At 36.8% G+C, this 19,652-nt stretch overlaps 1 protein-coding gene across 1 annotated transcript; it reads right to left on the bottom strand.

Annotated features, from left to right (window-relative positions):
* Positions 1–1,054: 1,054 nt before the first annotated feature.
* Positions 1,055–9,245, bottom strand: cercam (cerebral endothelial cell adhesion molecule). The gene is made up of 12 exons (XM_024257768.2): positions 8,943–9,245; positions 7,519–7,629; positions 6,643–6,760; positions 6,399–6,533; positions 6,126–6,330; positions 5,666–5,785; positions 5,458–5,534; positions 5,138–5,244; positions 4,643–4,775; positions 4,369–4,496; positions 3,899–4,102; positions 1,055–2,438 (listed from the first exon to the last, which is right to left on the bottom strand). Exons 1-12 carry the CDS (start codon positions 9,146–9,148, stop codon positions 2,204–2,206), a joined length of 1,779 nt encoding a protein of 592 aa, XP_024113536.1. The 5' UTR covers positions 9,149–9,245; the 3' UTR covers positions 1,055–2,203.
* Positions 9,246–19,652: the final 10,407 nt, after the last annotated feature.

The following is a 19,652-nucleotide window of genomic DNA, read 5'->3' as shown; positions in this document are numbered from 1 at the left end:
TCGTATCTTAATAACAGCATGGTTTTACATTCTATTTTTATGTTCATAAACGATATCATTGAAATAAATAATTTTATTTTTTATTGTAAAAGAAGCAGCTGCGGTTCGAATCCCTGCAGGCCCTAAAGCAAACCAAGCAAAAGTAGAGCATGCTGTTAACTCTCATTCATATTGGACAGCTGCATGTGCCGTCGGCTTCAGTGTTGAGATCCTGAGGAAGCCAGAGACTTTTGCTTGAGTAACTGCACACATTATACAAGCATGCAGCTCAGCTGCACAGCTTGCTGACTTGACCCCAGTGATTCCACACCTCCTCACTGGCAGCCAATAAGGACGCCTGAGTTTAGGTTTCCTCCTGGGAGAGGAGGTTCTGTCTAGTTCATACAGCTTTGAGCAGGAAAGGAGCTGACTGCAGGAGCTGCTCCTTGTTACTCTTCTTTTCTGCTGTGCGCTCAGTGTCTAGAACTGCAGTGCAACCTTTGAACTTTGCACATCTTTTTTTCCATGATGCTAAATGAAAACACTGTGGAATGCACATGAATGTTTGTGTGCACGATGGAGGTGGTAACTGTACTGTACAGTTTGTTGCTGTTCATTCATTCTGAACAATAGCATGATGCTTACACTCCAGGAATCAGAGTTTTCTGTTTATGGAATGTAGAAAAAACAAATTAATAAAAAGTGCATGGATATGAAAAACTTAATACAAACAAAAGGAATACATTAAATTAGTCAGTTTTAAGATCAAGTTTAAGATTTTATTTACAATTATCTATTTCTTGAGCCTTAGCTTCTATTTTAAGAGAACAATAGTTCTTTATTTCATAGAGTTGTTATCAAAGCTTGTTTAATTCCTACTATTGCTCCCACTTTTACAGATAATGAAGTAAAACCCCAAGAAATTGACTTGAAGAGAAAGCTATCTGCTCATTTCAGCAGTTAAAATTTTACAGTGTGCATTAAAAAAAAAAAAATCTGAAATGTGACTTGCTGTAATGTCACCCTCTAGTGGTGGTAGTGTGTCACTGCAACAAGGTTGACACCAAAAACTTCACAATTTAGAGAAACTGTTTTATTCACAAACACCAGAAATATTGACTGTGCAAAGTGTCACTTCTCTCTTGTTTTTCTATAGAAATCTAGAGTATTTACAGAGAAACTGACACAAAAAAGTAAACAACATGAATACAAACGATTTTCTCCAAGGCACCGAGAGGTGAAATGATTCCCATGATTCCATGCAGCACATTTTTCCTACGTCTCTTTCCCACACATCAACAGAAACGAAATAAATTAGGACAAGCAGAAAATGAAACAGCTCAGGATAATTTAAGATCAGAGCATGAAGAATGAATACAAACATGACCGCATGAGATTAGCAATAAAAAATATTCTTAAAATGAGCTTTCAATGCATTTTTAAAGAACACACTCCAGAAGAAGCAAAAAAGATCCATAAACATTTTCTTGACTCATATTAAAGTCAATTTTTGCTTCCTATTTGCTTATTTATTCGCTTTCATTCAGTACAATTTGACAAAATCAGAACTAATAAAAGTTAAACTCTGAGAAGAATGATGCCTCAACAAAGTTAACTTTCTCTTGATATACATTCACAAAATATTCATGACATTTTTGCACTTTTTTTCTTTTTGAAAGTAATTAATTTCATCAACAGCCATAAAGAACAAAAATGAACAAAAAATGTAATATTTTGGTGATCCAGTATTTATACCAACTTACAAAAAGACAGAATAAACATGTAAAATTGTAGAAAGTAAGAATATTAAATAAAATCTCATTAATCCAGTTACAAGGAGGATATATAACTTAATCAGAAACACTTTTAAGGAACAAGAAATGCAATTGTTTCAGGTCAGTACGGGTAAAAAAAAAAAGAAAAAATATATATTTTTTTTGCATCGTTAAAAAAACAATTAAGCAAAAAAAAAGAAAAAAATCTTTAGGGCAAAAATGCTTAATTTTTCCCATTGCAGACCTTTTTTAGGAAAATTGCAAATTAAATGAATTTGGACAAGTTAGAGTATCTTAAAAAAGCAATAATTGTGCTTAAATGCTTTGGAAAAAGTAAATCTGTCCATGAGTTTTAGAGTGTATCAAATAGATGCCGTGCCTGAGAAATCTCTGCATCTTCTTTGGCTCCTCTGGACCTCCTGCTCCTCCCCACCTCCTCCCGAGCTGAACTAAAGCTCATCTCTGTAGCCAACAGACAGCATGTCGGGCGCCGGTCCAGCTCCTTTTAGGGTCTTGTGGGAACCTCTCCAGTCAGTCCTGACGGCATCATCGTCCCAGAGAGTGGACGTCTCTGTATCACTCACCCACTGTGGATCCCCAGCGAAATGACAAGGCTCCACCAGCAGGGGGCGCGTGCTGAACGCTTGTAAGTTTCTGTTCAGGAAATGGGACTTGTACTCCTCACTGCAAGACAGAGAGAAGTATCTGAAAATGAAGGTCTACTTTTATCCATCGAAGGTGTCAGTATAATCTAGTGTTCTTTTATGGAAGGATAAAGTGTCTCAACTATTTTTTTAATCTTTTGCAAAAGTGTTCCCAGTGGTCTTTAATTATGATTATGCCGTTTTTAACCAAATCTTTCTGCAAGTGGAGGATTTAGAACTGCAGCGGAGCAGGAAGACTTTGGCCAGCCAATCACAGTTACTGCGTCAATCTGCTGCCATCTGCTCCTGATCCAACAATTCAAATAAAGAAATATTCATACTTTTAATCTTTAACTCTTTTGTATATGTCTTCCATCACAAAAACATGTTAGAATATAATTTTCATTGAAGTGTGTCTTTAAGGAGGCACTCAGAAAACATCTCAAACTTTAGAATACTTGGTAAAATAGCTCCCTCTGGTGGTATGCATGAGAAATACAGGTTTCTAAAGTCATAACTTCCATAAAGAAATTAAAAACACAACAGCAGAGAAAAATTAATCCAAATATCACATAAGCATTGTTTCAGTTAAGTTAATGTCAGCCCACTTAATGGGTAAATTATTAATGCTTTTTTTGCATGTGTTTTCGTATTAAGGACCAGGAGCATTTGCTGGGACATTTGAGTGACCACAATGAGGAAGAAATGGATGCTTGGGATTCTAGGGATGTTGAAGGCCTCTTTTCTACTCTTTACTGATGATTTGTTGGATTAAATGCAGTAAAATAACACATTTATTGTAATTAATGTTACTTCTGAACCACCTTCTGACCTGTTTTTAAACTCTAGATACATTTAATAAAAAAACATGGATTAAATTGTCTCAATATAAACATTTATGTTAGTAAAAAATAAAAACATTCTCTTCTAAAACTTCTAAAGATTTAATTTTTATAATAATAGAATATTAAAGAAAGAACCCGAAAGTCATTAATAATTAAAATTACTTCCAAAAATGCTTTACTTTGTAGAGAGACAATTCAAGTTACACAAAAATAATATCAAAAATGTAATTTTTAAAATGTTCTACATTAGTAGAGTACCTCCCAAATGAAACTTTTTTTTTTAATTTCTCGCTATTACTTCATTTAAAATACAGGATCATTGCTCCCCAAAAAACTTTAAAGCTCTAAATGTTACATTTTGGCAGTGCATCAAGAATGGGCGTTAAAATCAACTTTTCAACATAAACTTCATAAAAATAAAACCTTCTCAAAGAACTCTATAAAACTAAATTAAAATGTACTTTTCAGTACTTAAAACTAAATTTAGAGCAGATGTTTTATTCTGTTTTTAGCTTTAGAGCTGTTTCAGTCACACAAGATTATAGACTGCTGCTTCTATGATGGAGGTCACTGCATCCCCAGAGGATTCAAGTGGACTGCAAACACGCAGCTCTAGCCCTGTGTTTGGGCCAAAACCAAAAAGAGATCTACGTACTTTGGGTGTTTGTCGTACATGATCGGCAGGAACTCATCGACGGGCAGCATCTTGGAAAGCGGCTCTGTGTTGAGCAGTTTCTGGGCGCCCTGCTGGGAGATGGCGTACGACAAAGTCCAGTACGAGTAGTCAGCCATCACCAGATTCCGAACGTTCTCCACCGCCTCCTCCTTTCCAGGGTTCACCTGCTTCCTGCCCAGGTATCTGCAGAAACGTGAAGTGGAAAATTCACATTTTATCCCCATTCCTTATTTTTCAAGTGCTCACACCACATGTGTTAAAAACCAACACAATATGGACACAAGTCAGGCCAGAAAAATCCCATCCTTCTGCCAGCAGACCATTTCTACATACTTTGATCTTGATTCAAGAAGCGCTGGGAATAGTTGGGGCAATTTCAACTAAAAACATTTGCAGGAGCGTGTAGCTCGAACATAAAACCAAACTGAAACCAGAAGCAAGTGTCTCACATGATGTCCCAGTCCAGCTCCACCTGCTCCACCTCCTCCATCAGCCGGAGCACCCTTCGCTTGAAGTTGGCCTGAAAGCGAACGTCATCTTCCAGAATCAGAGCTTTATCCATCTGCAGGTCCACAATCTGGAGACGAAGAGGAGAATCGGAACAGTTCAACATCTTCTTTTTTAAATCCAGTCTTCTTTAAAATGAAATCTCCAAATATCTAACAGCCAAGTGTCTCCTCCAGACTTTAATGCTTTTTTTAACACAAACTGTCCATCTCTCACCTCCTTCCAGATGTAATAGTGGCTGAGGAAACAGCCCACTTCTCCTTTGGTCAGAGTGCGCCCAGAAAAGGGGTCATAGTAACCCGGGAGGAGGTCAACCCCCAAAATCTTAATGTCACTGCTGTTTAGTGCGCTGCAAACACACAAAGAGATTCACATGATACTAAGCATGCATTCAACAAGCTCACAGTCTCTGCTAAAGTTCAAAACTCTCAAAATTTACAGTTTGTTTCAAACTTTTCTAAGGAAGATGGAAAATCTTTTAGTTAAAACAATCTATGTCCCAGAAAACAACACAAAAAACAACAATCATAATCAAAAGACCATTGGGAACACTTTTAAAATAAATCAAAAGATGATCAGAGTGGGTGTTTCATTCTTTAAATCGTCTAATAAATCCACCAACTTTAGTAAAACTGCTTTTGACGCTGAGCTTTTGCACCCCGTGACTGAAGAGTTTCAGTAACTCCCCAGAGCTCTGAAGAGTGAACTCACTTTCCGTCCACAGCGTCCACCACCTTAACGTCAATCTCCAGCTCATTCAGAGAGAACAGCATCCTGTCTCGGCGGTCAGGCCGGCGCCGCAAGTTGATCAGGTAAATCTGAGGACATCAGAAAGAAAACTGCTTCTTTAAACTCTTTATTAAGGGAATATTTCTTTATAATCTGTTAAAATTTAGAGGTACAATTCACACTAGTAACAAAATTTCCTTCAAAATGATAGAAATATATATTTTGTCATCTTCTGAACAAAATTTACATGATCATAAATAGGAACAATGTTTGAATTTACATTACTAAAGGCAGTATCTTACCTCATCAAATCCCATGAGATCCCTCTGTTTGGGGAACATGTGTACAAACTTAGAAGGATACATTGGGGGACCATCAACTACAACATAAAGATTTAGAAAAGAAAACATCAAAACACAAAATGTGCTTCAGTGCAGAAATGATAACAGGATCCTTGTGGGATGCACGTGTGTCAACAGTGCTGCTAAGTGATAAGGAAACAGTTTTTACTCATGGACTCCAGATGGAGGTGGACGAAATTTAGGCGGTCGTCCTCCACGGTCTGGTGCGGTTTGGCCGGAACGTTCAGGTAACCGTAGCGCTCCTTGTTGCACAGGTACATCTGAATTTCTGAGAGGAAACGAAGACGGCTTCAGTGCAGTTTTATCGCTAACGGTCAAGCTTGATATGACTGAAAAATGAAACAATTTTTCTTTAAACCATTCATAAAATAATTGAAGGATAAGTCGATAAAATAATCAATATTTGAATCTCTCAACCCATTAGGATTCTCTCAACAAATTGAAATACAGCTGTAACAGTTGTGTTTGTTCACCAACCTCACAGAGATCAGCTGCATGAACAAAATTAAGTACTAAATTATATTTTTTCTTAAAAGGTTCTTTATAAATCATAGTGTTTTGGCTAGCCAGGAGTCTGCTGAAAAAAGAAAAAAAAACTGCTGACAAACCTGCAGCGCGGCAGGAGAAAGCAAACACGATGATGTCATCGTACGGCCAGGAGTAGTCCTCATGAGGGGGGTAGAAAGCCAGCTTCTTCATGCCCACCTTCCTCAGGTTCAGCAGCACCGTGCTGTGCACCATCGGCACAGGGAAGCAGCCCAATCGGTGGCGGTGGCGAGTGGGGAAGTACTCTGCCGTTCGGCGATAGTATCCCTAAAACACACGCACTAATGTTTACAGCTCCCGAGAAGTCGTTTTCTCAAACTCTGAGCGGCGCTCACCTGCGGAGTGATGCCACACCAGAAGTTGGAGTACGCTCCCTGAGAGTCCAACATCGGCGCGATGACCGACTTGTTCTCAGCGATCAATAGCTGAAGCATGTCGGGGTTGGTGAGGATGTTGTCGGTGTCTGCATACTGAAGCATGGAGAGATGGTTAACGCTACAGTAGAGCGCTCTTTATTTTACTTTAACAATAAAAGCAGATGCAAATAAATAAGAAGAACATTAAGGCTGGTCTTATTACCAGAATGTAGTCAGCCCAATGTTTTCTAGCAAAGTTGAGAGCCGCTTGCTTCAGCTTCATCACATACTCATATCTACTGTTGGGCCAGTGCTTTGGACCCAGCTCTCCTGCATAGGACCTGAAACAGAGAGGGTCAAGAGTCTGTAGCTTAATAATTCAAATTGGGCTTAAGACTTAACAGCGAAAAGGATTTTTTTGATTCTTTAAAAAATATATATATATATTTTCATTTATATTGTATTGGATACAATAGGGCTAAAAATATATGTAGTAAATGTGTTACAAATTATATTATAACTGAAATGAACAAACAAAAACATAGACTCAGTGTTCAGTACCAAAGGCTGCAAACAAACCAGTAAAAATTTCCTCTAAAGTTTTATTATCTATTTATTATTGCCAATTTTTAACAATGAGAGTCACAATATGACAAGCCTAGCAAGACGCAACAAGATTATGAAATAAAACAAACAGGAGAAATTTAAATTTAAAGTCGACACACACAAAAAAAAGCAAATTTAGAAACAAAAGTTATAGATTAGTTTTGCTTTGAAACAGACTTTTATTTTGGAAGTACTTTTTTACAGCTGTGATTGCACTGATGAACGTAACAGACAAGATGAGACTTGCACAGTCATTCTTTGTCTGTTTTATGCCTAAAAATGCAACATTTTTACAATTATTCATACCCCTGGGATGTAAATACTTAGGCGTCGTTTTAGGCTTTCACTTCACTAACCCTTTCTGAGTGACATATATCCCTCTTTTTTGAACCAAAAATAACCTATTTTTTCTCAGCAGCCAAGAAAACAAAGTGACATGATGAAAATGTTACTAGGAAGATTTACACATAAGCTCAACAACAGAGGAACTTACGTTGGCTGGTCCATGGGTCTCCACTCAACATAATGGTAATACTTCTGCATGACTGTGAGCCACTCTTTCAGTATGGCTGTGGTGTTATCCACATTATGATCCGTGGCTGCCCTGCAATGAGCAACAAAGCACAGGCTTAATACAAAAACCTGATCACTATCACTTCTATCAGATCTAGAGTTTTACTCACAAATTTTCTGTCTTTCCCATTGGCATGAATAGAGATGGACAAAACAAAGCTGTTACGTCGGGCTCCAACAAAATTAAGTCAATTCAGTCGCCATTTTTCTGCAACACGAATATTGCCCAATTTCGCCATTTCGGGACCAGACAACATTAGATACCAGTGATTGGTCAGATAATCTGTCAATCAAACGCTTCGAACATTTGAGGTAGGGCCAGTGGGCACCACATACTCTTATTGAGGTATCTGATTGGCTAGTTTATAACTTGAATAACTTGCAATAAAAAATATTTATATCGTGGAGAAAAATAGATTTAGCAAGAAGATGTTGAAAAAGACACCAGATCAAGAATGGTTATTCTGACAAAAAGAATGACTGAGTAGCTGTTTATTTTTCAATAGAAGTCTTTGGGATTTTTGGCTTTCTGGGACCAGCAGGTACTTCCTATTTGGAAAGCTAGTGGGGAGGGGATGATCAGTCCAGTCCTCTCTATGTACTATCTATGATTCCAAATAATTAATGAATGTTCTGTTTGTATCAACGGATGGACCAATGTAAATCCAGGGTTACTCCACTCCGTGACTATACTTTTGTCTGTGTATTGTCTTTGGTCTTCCAGTCTGACCATCTTCATCGTTTGCACACCACTGACAACCATTCACACATGCTTTGGGTTCCTCCACTTTAGTTTTGTCTTCATTGGGTAGCTTCCTTCTACTTTCATCACTATAATATATTTTTACAATTATTTAATTGTACATATTGCATTTCAAAGTAAAAATTAATAGATAGATATAATATATATATATATATATATATATATATATATATATATATATATATATATATATATATATATATATATATATAGTTTTTACATTTACAATGTTTGTGAGGTAGAAGGGGCCCCCCTTACAAAAGCCCCGACAAAATTTTGCTACGCCCCTGTAAAAACTAAAAAGTTGACACAAAGTTGTGATACTATAAACTTCCCGGCATATGTTCAGCTAATATTAAGATTTTTACCTAAATATTTCTGAACTATACGTCCACGAGGTGCTTTTAAAGTCTAAAAGTCCCGCTCGAACGGAACTTGGAGGCGCATAAATCCTCAGCTGGGACAAAGCAGCTGTGAAGAGCCCGGCGGGGGTGGGACGCCGCTCCTTTCAGGAACCCATTTAAACGCCGTTGACCTTTTGAACGGGGGGGTTAGAAGGGGGCGAAAAGCGGGACACCCACCACACTGAGATGCGGTCTTTGGGGTAGTTGAGCCTCTCCAGAGCCCCCAGGTAGTACGGCAGCGCGTGCGCGGCGTTTCTGGCGATGATGGCGACGACCACGGTCGGAGGCTGCATTCTCGACTCTTCCGGGGACTTTTCTTCCGAAAAGTAGCCCCCTGCCTGGAAAAACAGGCTCCCTAAAAGTAAGCAGTGAAGCGGGAACATGGAGGAGGCTGTGTGAGCCCTGTACGCGTCAGCAGCTGCAGGAAGGAGGGGGAAAAAAATCCCCCAAAACGTAAATCTACGGAGACCCTGAGGAGACAATGCTGCAAACACTAATAGGAAAAAAAACGTATTATACTGTGACAAACTATCTATATAAATAAAAAAAATACAACATGGAATTATTTGTTGCTTAGTAAAAGAGATAGATTAGAAGGTGTCCTTATTTGTTTTCCTTTTACTTTAATAAAAATGACATAAAGGTTTTGATTTTAGAAGTAAAACACCAACTTGAACTAACTTTAAAAAATACACTAATAAAACAATAAATATTTAAAGTGTAATGTACAAAAATTTATTTTTTTGTTACATTTTCAAGTTTATACAATTTTGTCAGGCTGCGATTCAGAAATTCAACCAGCAGAGGGAGCTCTTTGATCTTTAGGAAAGACATGCACTGAATTTGAACTTCCTCTTGAGCCCTTTGACCCTCCTCAACTTTACTGCTGATTTTACACTTACAACAATCACAAGTGTGTAGTTTTTCACTGCACTTAATTCTGCTTATGAACAATCAAGGGGGATGTCCACCTTAGAACGGATTTCTAAACTCAAAATCATCAGACTCTGCACTCTCTTAGTGGCAAGATGCAAGTCTCAGAAGGAAAAACTAAATTAGGAAAGTATTTTGTTATAAATTTAAAAAGGCTCTCATACTCTCTGTTATATTTTAACTCATCGTAAGCCCACAAAAGGTTGAGACTGCCCTTTAACAGCCAGCAGAGACACTGCCAAGGTACCAGTCTGATGGCATCTGTTAGAAACAGTTTTATGGAGACCTCACTAAAAACCTCATAAGACCACAACAGTCTATTGCCATCATACCAACACATTTAAATCTCCACATCCAGATTAAAGTTATATCATTTCGGTAATTAACTTTAAATAGTGCATTCAGGTGTAATAAAATAAACTTGCAGTTGTTCTATTTCTAGTTTTGTCCTTCCTTCAAAATTTAGAAAGCCCTTAAATGTTCCATTTGTCATGGTTGTGATTCCATGTGCAGGGTTGGGGAAAACACCATATAAGGTGTTATATTTTAATCTGCTCTTGATTCTCAACTATTTGAATAAATAAATACTTAAAAATGCAATTTTAATCTTAATTTTCTTCATAAATGCCCTCCATCATGAAAAAAAAAATGCTACAAAAACATGTTAAAAGCACATTTTTCATTGGAGTGGGTCTTTAAGAATGTTTTCTGATTATTTATTAGAAATTCTCATCAAAAAACTCCTTATTTTTCATTTTATGTGTAACATTTACTCTTCTGGTTTGCCATATAAATTGTTTTGGTCTTTTACCCAGCTCATTCTCCCATTATTTCTTTAGTGGAGACGACAACAACATTTTTTTTCTTTTTTCCATTGCTTATTAAAATAAGCAATGGGAGCATGTGGCGTCCATAGGATTAAAGCAAAATAAACTGAATCAAAATGGAAATGGGGCTTTAGCCAACCTTTTTTTATATATATTTGATGAGTCAGCAAGTTTAATTTGTTTAATTATTAATCGTAAAGATGGACACATATTGGTTAAGTTTCCTCAAATGTTGAGTTTGATCGCTGGAGCCACTTAAGGAGTGGCTTCATCCATGGTCTCTTTTAGAGATTTTCTACAGACATGTTTCAAAAAGCATCAGCAGTTGGAACATTCTGGAAAATATAATATGAAGGAAAAATAGGCCAGAGGTAACATCACTGGAATCATGTCAAGTCAGTGAACTTCAATTATAGCCAACAATCCTCTGCTGTTTTTGCAGACATTTCTATATTGATGTTTAGTTAGAAAAATAGAAAAAAAAATGTATTAGAATAAAAAATGTTCAGATGAAATGCTTTTCTTTTTCTAAATATTTTTATTCCCTTTTTATTGTGAAATGACCTACATATGGGTGTGTGGACACATCAGTCTCAATGAACTTAAGTATGCAAATATTTAGTCCTCCATCTGCTCCATGCGGACGATTCTGAGGCTGTGAAAAAGGGGAGGGATGGGAACAGAGCATGAGAATGAACATGATGGAAAGAACGTTGGAGAAAGCCGCGAGGAGACGCATGAGTGTAGGTGGTAAATAATAAGCAAAGTGGTCTATAATGAATTTTCAGTCTGTGAATAAACGAAAGGAGTCAAGGCTGACAATGGCCGACGTGGGTTAAAGGGGGCTGTTTGTGCGGACAGGTCACGGGGGTCGGGGGGTCAAATCTCTCCTATTCATGACACCCCGAGTGTTTTCACACTCACACGGGGGCACACACACGCTGTCATGGACACATGCAAGGGGCACTTTCCCAGCATTGGTGGCTGCAGCTGATCTGGGCGAGTTCAACCTTGGGTGCGCTAACTTTTCACAGCGAGGTCAAGGGTGGAGATGGCGTTTGTGTGACGGGGTGTGTGAATGGGGGGGAGCACAAAAAGAAAATCTTCATTGTTTTGTGCAGATTGTTGGAAGGAAGCTGTGATGGGAAAAAGGGAGTCAAACTGGAAAAGTGTGAGGGTGTGTAATGTGGCATCAGTCATTTGGACGTCATGAGATTGGTGCCTTTTATTATTATTTTTTTCAAGTTTTGAGGAATCAATCTCCTGTTCTCAAACAGCCACATTTCCTGTGACTTTTTCTCTTTTCAGAAGTGCTCCCTTGCTTCTGGTTAGCCTTGAACAAGTGCTTCAAAACAGCAAACATTAAAAATTAGTCAAGAATTCTTATCTAGCCATTAAGACATGTTTATTACTCTATTGAAAAACTTTATTGATAAGATTAATTTTCTTGCAAGACGAAAAATGAAGCATTTTTTTAAACAAGGGTCGTTTTATTTTCTTAAGATTCCGTTTTTATATTTTCACATTTCTATAGATTTCTGACATTTTCTTACCACCGACTTAACATTCCTTTGATGAGGTGGAACTGTAAGAATTTTAAAAACATTTCATTTTTACACCATGCTACACCACAAACACATTGTTCCTTATTTCCATGTCACCACAGAGCAACCAAATTGTCCCAGTTTTTGCCCTGTTGTTAGCCTGGGTTTGGATGTGACGGGCTGGTTCAGTCTTTGTGTGTTGGGGCTCACGAGCAGCACAGAGATGTGACATTCTCACAGGCATCCGGGACCTTTATTGCAGCGGCGATAATCAATAGCATTCCCACAGAGACATCTTTTGGCTGGCCAGGTCAATACCTGTCAGTCAGGGTCTGAGTGGTGGTACATACCCTCTTACTCAGCAGCTGCGGCAGGCAGGCTGGACCCCGCCCCCCTCATGACACCCTGCATGCTCCACAGGGAAGACATGTTTTGTTAAAAAAAAATTAGTTTTCCTAATTTAAGAGTTTATTAAACTTATTTTGGGGTGTTTCTTCTCCCTACTCAACATTTTTTTTAACTCTGTGTCAATTTTAAAATTGGTATAATTTATTTATTTATTGAAACAAAATTAAATAGAATAAATGTTAAAAAAAGAAACAAAAATTTTAAAGTAAAATAAATAGATAAAAAAATAATAGAAATAAAAAAATTGAAAATAAATAAAAAATAAAGTAATTCAAAAAGGAAAATTAAAAAACAACTTAAAAAAATCTATAAAGCTAATTTTGTAAGAGCAAACAAACCTTTACAGTAGTTTTCTCTATTATACTGAGCAGAAAATGCAAAGAAAAAAAAATCTTGGAGTCAATTTGAATAAAAGTGAAAAGACAGGTGAGAAATACTCTGCACTCTGACAGATTGAAAAGTGCTAAACAGTTTAAAGCTCCTAATATGATGGAATGCATTAATCCTTTGTCTTTACTAAACAAGACAGGTTTGTATTTCTTTTTTTGCTTTTTAGGTAGACTCATTGTACAGTTTTTCATCCTGACTCTTTATGCTTGCTACGCATTGATTGTCATGGATAGAAAAGTAAAATTTGTTATCAAACATGTAAGTTTAAACCATGTTTTCACTGCGTTTTTTGCAGAAAGGGGATGAAGTTTGTACATAATAATAGCATTTTTTATTTTAGCAAATGTTGACCTGCAACACTGTGAAATATGATTCAAAAGAAAGGAAAAAAACATAACTTAAAGTTTAAAGTTTATGTCCAGTCATGGGATTTGTTAATTTTTCACTGGAGTTTTGAACATTTATTTCTAGTTTTATAGACATCATTCGAGAGTAAAAAATGGTAAAAAACAAAACAAAACATTACTTTTTTCACAAATGTTAAGGTTTTGATCAAATTTACTTATTAGCCCTTTTTCCAACACATTTTTTTTTCAAATTTTTCTAATTCTAAAAAAAATAAACTATAGAAATGAGTTTTGTTTGTTTTTCATTTCTCATAAAGGATTTCTACATTTACAGTATATGAACCTCAAGAATATTTTTTAGATACAGATACGGTCTAGTAGAGCTGGCAGTGGTACAGATAAATTGACTTCCTGTCCAGAAGCTTGGATTTTTTTTTTCAATCCCAGGTGGCCAATATTGCTGTTTGATGCAAGCACTTAAACAGAATTGCTTCAGTTAAAAATGACCCCAGTACATTAAGCCCAGTCTTTAGAAAACACAACCTTGTCAGCACTAAAAACCAACTCAGACTGAATACTTTGGCAGGAAATGACGGGATCTTAGGAATTATCGATGCCGGATTTAGACTAAATGAAACTGAGTGGATGAATCCTCACTTAAATAAAACAAACTTTCAGGTCTTGCTAAAATCTAAAATATATATATATATTAAACATCTTTAAAGTAACAGTGAGAGAAGTCTAGACTTCTGCTCCCCTCGTCTTCCCTGTTGCTCCCTGGATGACACTGCTCATCTCCTCGTTGCCAAGCAACAGTGCAGCCACTGTCAAAGAATTCAGGGGGATGTTTAGGCGCCGGCGTGCTCGGGGGGGAGAAGTATAAGTGTGTGGGTTCTGTGTGTGTTTGTGATGATGGCGGTGAAGAAGGTAAGAAGAGTGTGTTTATGCGTGTGAGTGGAGAGAAGCAGGACGCACTCAGTGGTGCACTTCTGAGAGGATTTATGTAAATCTCAGCCAATTACACCACATGATTTATGGAGCAATCCAAACGTTCTGTGTCACACAGTGCACGCCCGATCACTGATGAGTCAGCTTTTCGTCCAATAAAAAACTCCCACATTTACATTTCTTTTAGTTCGTGGGCTCGGATGCAGCAGATTTGTATACATTTAATAAAATGCATTGACAACTTTTTCTTTTTTTTTTTTGCTGTTTTTATTTTATGCTAACACTTTAAACAGTTCAATACATTTTTGAATGGTTTCCTGAATTTGCAGCCATGCATATTTCCTGTTTTCCTTTCAAATTAACACTATAGAAAGCTCCAAATAAACTCACATTTTATTATCAAAGTGTATTTTGGAAAAAAAAAATTATTATTTTTTTTTCTTTGCATGATTTCATGTTATTTTGCATTATTGTGTTATAGCAAATAATAATATTACAAAGTCTGGAATCTTGATCACAATTATCCCTTAATTTTCCGGTTTAATGCAGCTCTTCTATTTTAATTAATTTAGTCCTCGTGTGATTTTTTTAGATTGTAACGGTTTATTTGTTCTTGGCAGATGTGCTGCGTTGTCATATCCTTCAGAATTTTCTGAAATAGTTATTTTTTTCCTCACATCCAACTACAGTGAGACGCTCATTTGTCTTTTGCTGCTCTCTCAGCTGTGTGGTAAACTCAGCAGCGCTCTCCACCTCAGGTCTGAGCAATAAGATCACGTGACTTTCAGAGTGAGCAAAAGGTGAACCCCTTTAATGAGCCAATTACGTGCCTTGTGACGCTCACGGCCGCCTCACATATTAATCATGTCGTGTCAGGAACGGTGGAGACACCAGGCTTGTAACAGGAACTAAGGCTTCAATAAAAAATCTCAGAAGATGACTGATACTGCCAGACTTCAACACGGCAAAACTGTGAGCAAAGGGAGAAATAACCTCACCAAGATTTGAAATAAATAAATAAATCTAATATATCATTATCTAAAAGAGGAGCTGCTGAGGACGATTATCAAATAAAACCATGTAGCTCCAGGAAAACACAAAATCTGATAACAGAACATGAACCAATCCTCCTTATTTAATCTACATTTTACGAGCAAGAACGATTTAAAGTAGAAGCAACCAGTTCATCGACGTTTATTGCAGTGCATTGCAGTGTTGGAGTTAAGGAGTGGTGGGGTTTCATCTCACATCTTGATGAGTTTGCTCTGATTGTAGACCCAGATAGGACCTAATGAGAGGAGGCACAAAGGAAAAACCAGAGGAGTTGGGTGGATAAGGATAGCAAATGGGTTAGAGGAAGGAATGAAAGATGAGAGAGCATCGGTCAGAGGGAAGGGATGAGAAGACCCAACGGGTAAGAGGAAGGAATAGATGAAGGAACAGTTTGGTTAAAGAGGAGAAAGATGGTCATAAGAGAGGGGATGATGGTGTAGCTGAGTTTAAGATGGAGATCAGAGACGGTCAGGGGCACTGCGACGACCAGCAGCAGTGATCAGGTGATTAGAGATGGTCATCTCCATTTAGTGCTTTAACATTTTATCCAAAACAGTTATAAATGAGGGAAAACCTAGTCAGAGTCTACACTACAATGACCAAAAATAAGTATATGTCAAGTATATGATTTAAAGTACACTTAAGAATAGAAAAATACCAAATACACTTCAGGAAATATGAAAATAAAAATAATGTTCATTTAAAAAACAATGTTTGTTTCTTATGACTGTATGTCAGCGTCTTTCCTTTCTTGGAGTAATACTGAAAACATAAAAGTCTTTAGAGTTCTTCTTCTCTTACTGTTGATGCATTTGTGCTCACAAAAAAATCTTCTGGGATATCTGAGTAAACACTCCATAAATGTAACATTTTCAGACAATAAAAATGAACAAACAAAACTTTCTGGCCTGTTTTTGTTCAAAAGCCGCACATTATCATAAAAATAGATCTAGTAAAGCATTCCGATTTATCGTGATTAATCACAAATAATCTCAATCCAAAAGTGTGATTAATGAATTTTTTTATTTTATTTTTTTCGATTGACAGCACCCGTTACACAAGTGTGCTATACAAATATACTGGCAGTTTACTAATAAGTTACTTCTTGGGACTAAAACTTTAAGTTTACTCTAAGTTAATGAAACTACACTTTGGAGTATATCTAATATAACTTTTAAGGTTTGCTTTTAGCCGACAAGTAATAAACTTCTACTGATTAATGTATTGAAATACATTTCTAATATACTAGATATATCCCAAAAATACATCTACTCCACTTTTATTGCTGTGTAAAAAATATTTAAGGACAGTGACAAATATATTTACAAAATATTTTTAGACTTGCAGTATATTTCTTAGTATAATCCAAGTATACTTAACATTAACATATGAACTTGTGAAGTTTATCTTAAGTACCTAAAAAGTAAACTAAAAGTATACTATCTTAATTTTAAAAAAGTATACTCGAGTATTCTTATTTTGGTGAGGATATTTTTATAGACGCATAGGAAAGAGTTTGTCTTTGTCGTTCATAAATGGTGGTATTGAGGCAGCTGAGCTTGTGGAGCCAGACAGATCATTCCACCATTGTGCATCACAGAGCTGAAAAGTTTAGCTTGTGTTCTTTGGCTGCGTGGTTCAGGGACCGCCAGATGATGTTTACTGGCAGAGACACATGAAGGTGGTTAGAAAGAACTGTGCTGTGAAGTTTACCACTGAAAAAAAAGGAAAAATGTGAGAGCTTTGAATCCATAGGAAGTGATTTTGATGATTTAAAATGAGAAAGTCAGCAGCAGCGTTAAGGATCATCCACAGAGCTCCGTTCTGCAGGCTGCTGACCCTGTTAGGAGAACCTGTAAATCAAGCAGAAACATGACAAGTGCCTCAGATAGTTTGATCTTCCTCGAGGAGAAGGCAAATATGGACTCCCACAATAGTTTCAGAATGTTTCCTGCACAGTTGGGCTAATTGTTATTTACAATCCCTGTTTTGTTTTGTATTTCTAGAATTAAAGAGGAAATTTTAAAAATTCCAAACTTGATGTCCTAAACGGAAAGTCATCATGTCTAAAGAAAAAGACATAAAATGCTGTGATTTATCAATACAGAAAATTAAAAAAATTAAACAGTGGGTGAATGATGGAACTCTGAGACACGATAAAGAAATATTTGTATATTAGAGATGGGGTTCATGTGGAAAAATAAGAAGTATCGCAACAAATCTGCTTCAATAGCATGTTTTTGGTACTGAGAAACTATTTCTGTAATCTCACATTCTTTAAAATCAAAAGATAACGGCGTAGGGGAAACCAGGGTTTGCCCACCAGTGGCGCAATAAATGGGTCCTTAGACAAAACCCTTCACACTGCATTACTGCCGATGTTTCCTGAGCAGCAGTCCTACACCCAGGGGCGGACTTACCATTAGGCTAAAGTAGGCGATTGCCTGAGGCACCTAAAGCCCTGGGGGCCCCCAAGCTGAACACTTAAGAAAAGCAAAACGATGTGTTGCTGCACTCCCTAAACTAGTGCAGGAAGACAAAAGAAACAACAGAATTAAATGCTATGAAATAAAAATGTTATGAAGACAAAATCTTAAAATTGTGGGAAAAAGTAAAGATTTCTCAAGAATGAAATGTTAACATTTTGAGAAAGAAATTGCTTCAGTAAATTAGAAGTTTATTAAAAAAAATTATGTAAAATTATTACTTTATCATAAGAAAAGGAACAGAAAAGGAGAGCAAAGGTGCAAGTGTTGGTGGCAGAAAATTTTCATTTTGAGAACTTTTCTTTTTAACCGATGCAACTCCATAGTTTACCGTTTTAAAGTATTATTGTTTCTTTCGCCTTCCTTAGTAAAACCTGACTAAAATAACTAATACAAACACTTCTAAGGGCCCCCTGTTATCGTTTGCCTTGGGCCACCAAACTGCTAAATCCTCCACTGCCTACACGATACCAACTGAGCCATCCAGCTGCTACATTAAGATGAGAGGTGTAGGGGGAGAATCGATTCTGCAATATATTACGATGATTCATTTGGTGATACATGTATTGACTTAAAATATTGGCAAGGCAATATTTAATTAATTATTTATGTGCAAACGCAGTTTAGTGTAATATTTTTGTTTTCCACTTAAACCCTCAACCTCAGCACTTTATTTCCTCAATCATATTTTTAGAAATGTATTGCTTAAGGCACATTCATTCTGTGTTTTTTTTCCTTATATTGAAAAATATTCTATGGTGAAAATCAAACAATTTTGACTGTTTCCTTTAAGAACAAATACTTCTTAATTTGCCAAAAGAGAAGTACCATGAATGTACTTGGTTAAAAAGAACTTGTACATGAGATACAGTTGCAGTACTTAGCGTTGTGATCATTCATTAGAATGAATTGTTACCAATTTATTAACATGAAAGCGGCATTAATATTCAGGGTTTTTTTTTTCTAAGTCATACTCCTTAAAGTAAATTTTGACAATTGTTCTTGGAACACATCGTGATGTGAATCGCGATATGTATCACCGGACTCTTACCAATACGCAACCCTAATAGAGATAGTTTTTTTTTTTTTTTGTAAGACACAAAACAAGATTTTTTTTTTTTCTTGAAACAAGGATGTTTTTACTTTCTCAAGATTCAGTTTTTGCAGTAGGATGATTTAATTTTTTATTTTGCCGATGAAGCTGTTTTTCAAACATTAAAAATGTAACAGCAGCCTTCCAATTGAGAAAAATTGATCTTATTGAATCAGAAAGACCTTCTTCCTTATGTTTCAAGATTTTATTTTTTTTTTTTTGTGAGGAGAAAGCAGCAGAAAGCATTCAAAAAGAGTTCACTTCCAGGTCCTCTGAAGACCTTTTTATTTTAGCACCAGTGGAGATAAAGTTTTGATTTTTAAATATTCTGTCAAATTTTCTGGGTTTTATTCTACTTTTTTTCCATCTGTGGATCATTCCTGTTTATGTGTTGTGTTTATTTTAGTAAATCTTTGGGAATGTAAAAGAAGTCGCCTTATGACAGCAGGGTCCAGAAAGAACCTGACAGATTCGCTCGAAAACTATAAAACACAAAAATAAGAACATGAGAAAGTGGGATTTTTGAATGCCACAGGTTAGAGACAAACAGTCTTTTTAAAGATGATGCTCCTAATTTACCTCCCTTTCCAGATGACTGCTGGCTCTGCTAGCGGCTCCAACCCCTGCCAGCCTGTTGCTTCTCTTTCCTCTGCATTCTGTGCCCAAGCAGCAGGGAGAGATGCCTTTATACCAGAGGAGGGTCGATTCAGGGATTCTCCTGCTTCCTCTGGCCTTTTCTCTCCCTTCTCCATCTCTCCTAAGGACGGTTTCACAGCCCACCTCGGTGGCTGGGCTTCCCGCTCCCCCGCCAGGCCTTTCAGCCAGCAGGTTAAACATTGATTTGTGAATAGAGGGAAT

This window comes from Oryzias melastigma, linkage group LG12 (assembly GCF_002922805.2).
Source record: "Oryzias melastigma strain HK-1 linkage group LG12, ASM292280v2, whole genome shotgun sequence".
Taxonomy (NCBI): Eukaryota; Metazoa; Chordata; class Actinopteri; order Beloniformes; family Adrianichthyidae; genus Oryzias; species Oryzias melastigma.
Note: the sequence above shows the minus strand (reverse complement) of the source record. Positions and strands in the feature narration are given on the sequence as shown.

What these genes read in the sequence shown, in the direction of transcription:
- cercam (XM_024257768.2), bottom strand. Translation starts at nt 9,148, where the DNA reads ATGTTCCCGCTTCACTGCTTACTTTTAGGGAGCCTGTTTTTCCAGGCA. An exon ending in GGTGTGGCATCACTCCGCAG is followed by an intron (nt 6,331 to 6,398) that starts GTGAGCGCCGCT and finishes CGTGTGTTTTAG; the next exon opens with GGATACTATCGCCGAACGGC. An exon ending in ATCTCATGGGATTTGATGAG is followed by an intron (nt 5,245 to 5,457) that starts GTAAGATACTGC and finishes TGATGTCCTCAG; the next exon opens with ATTTACCTGATCAACTTGCG.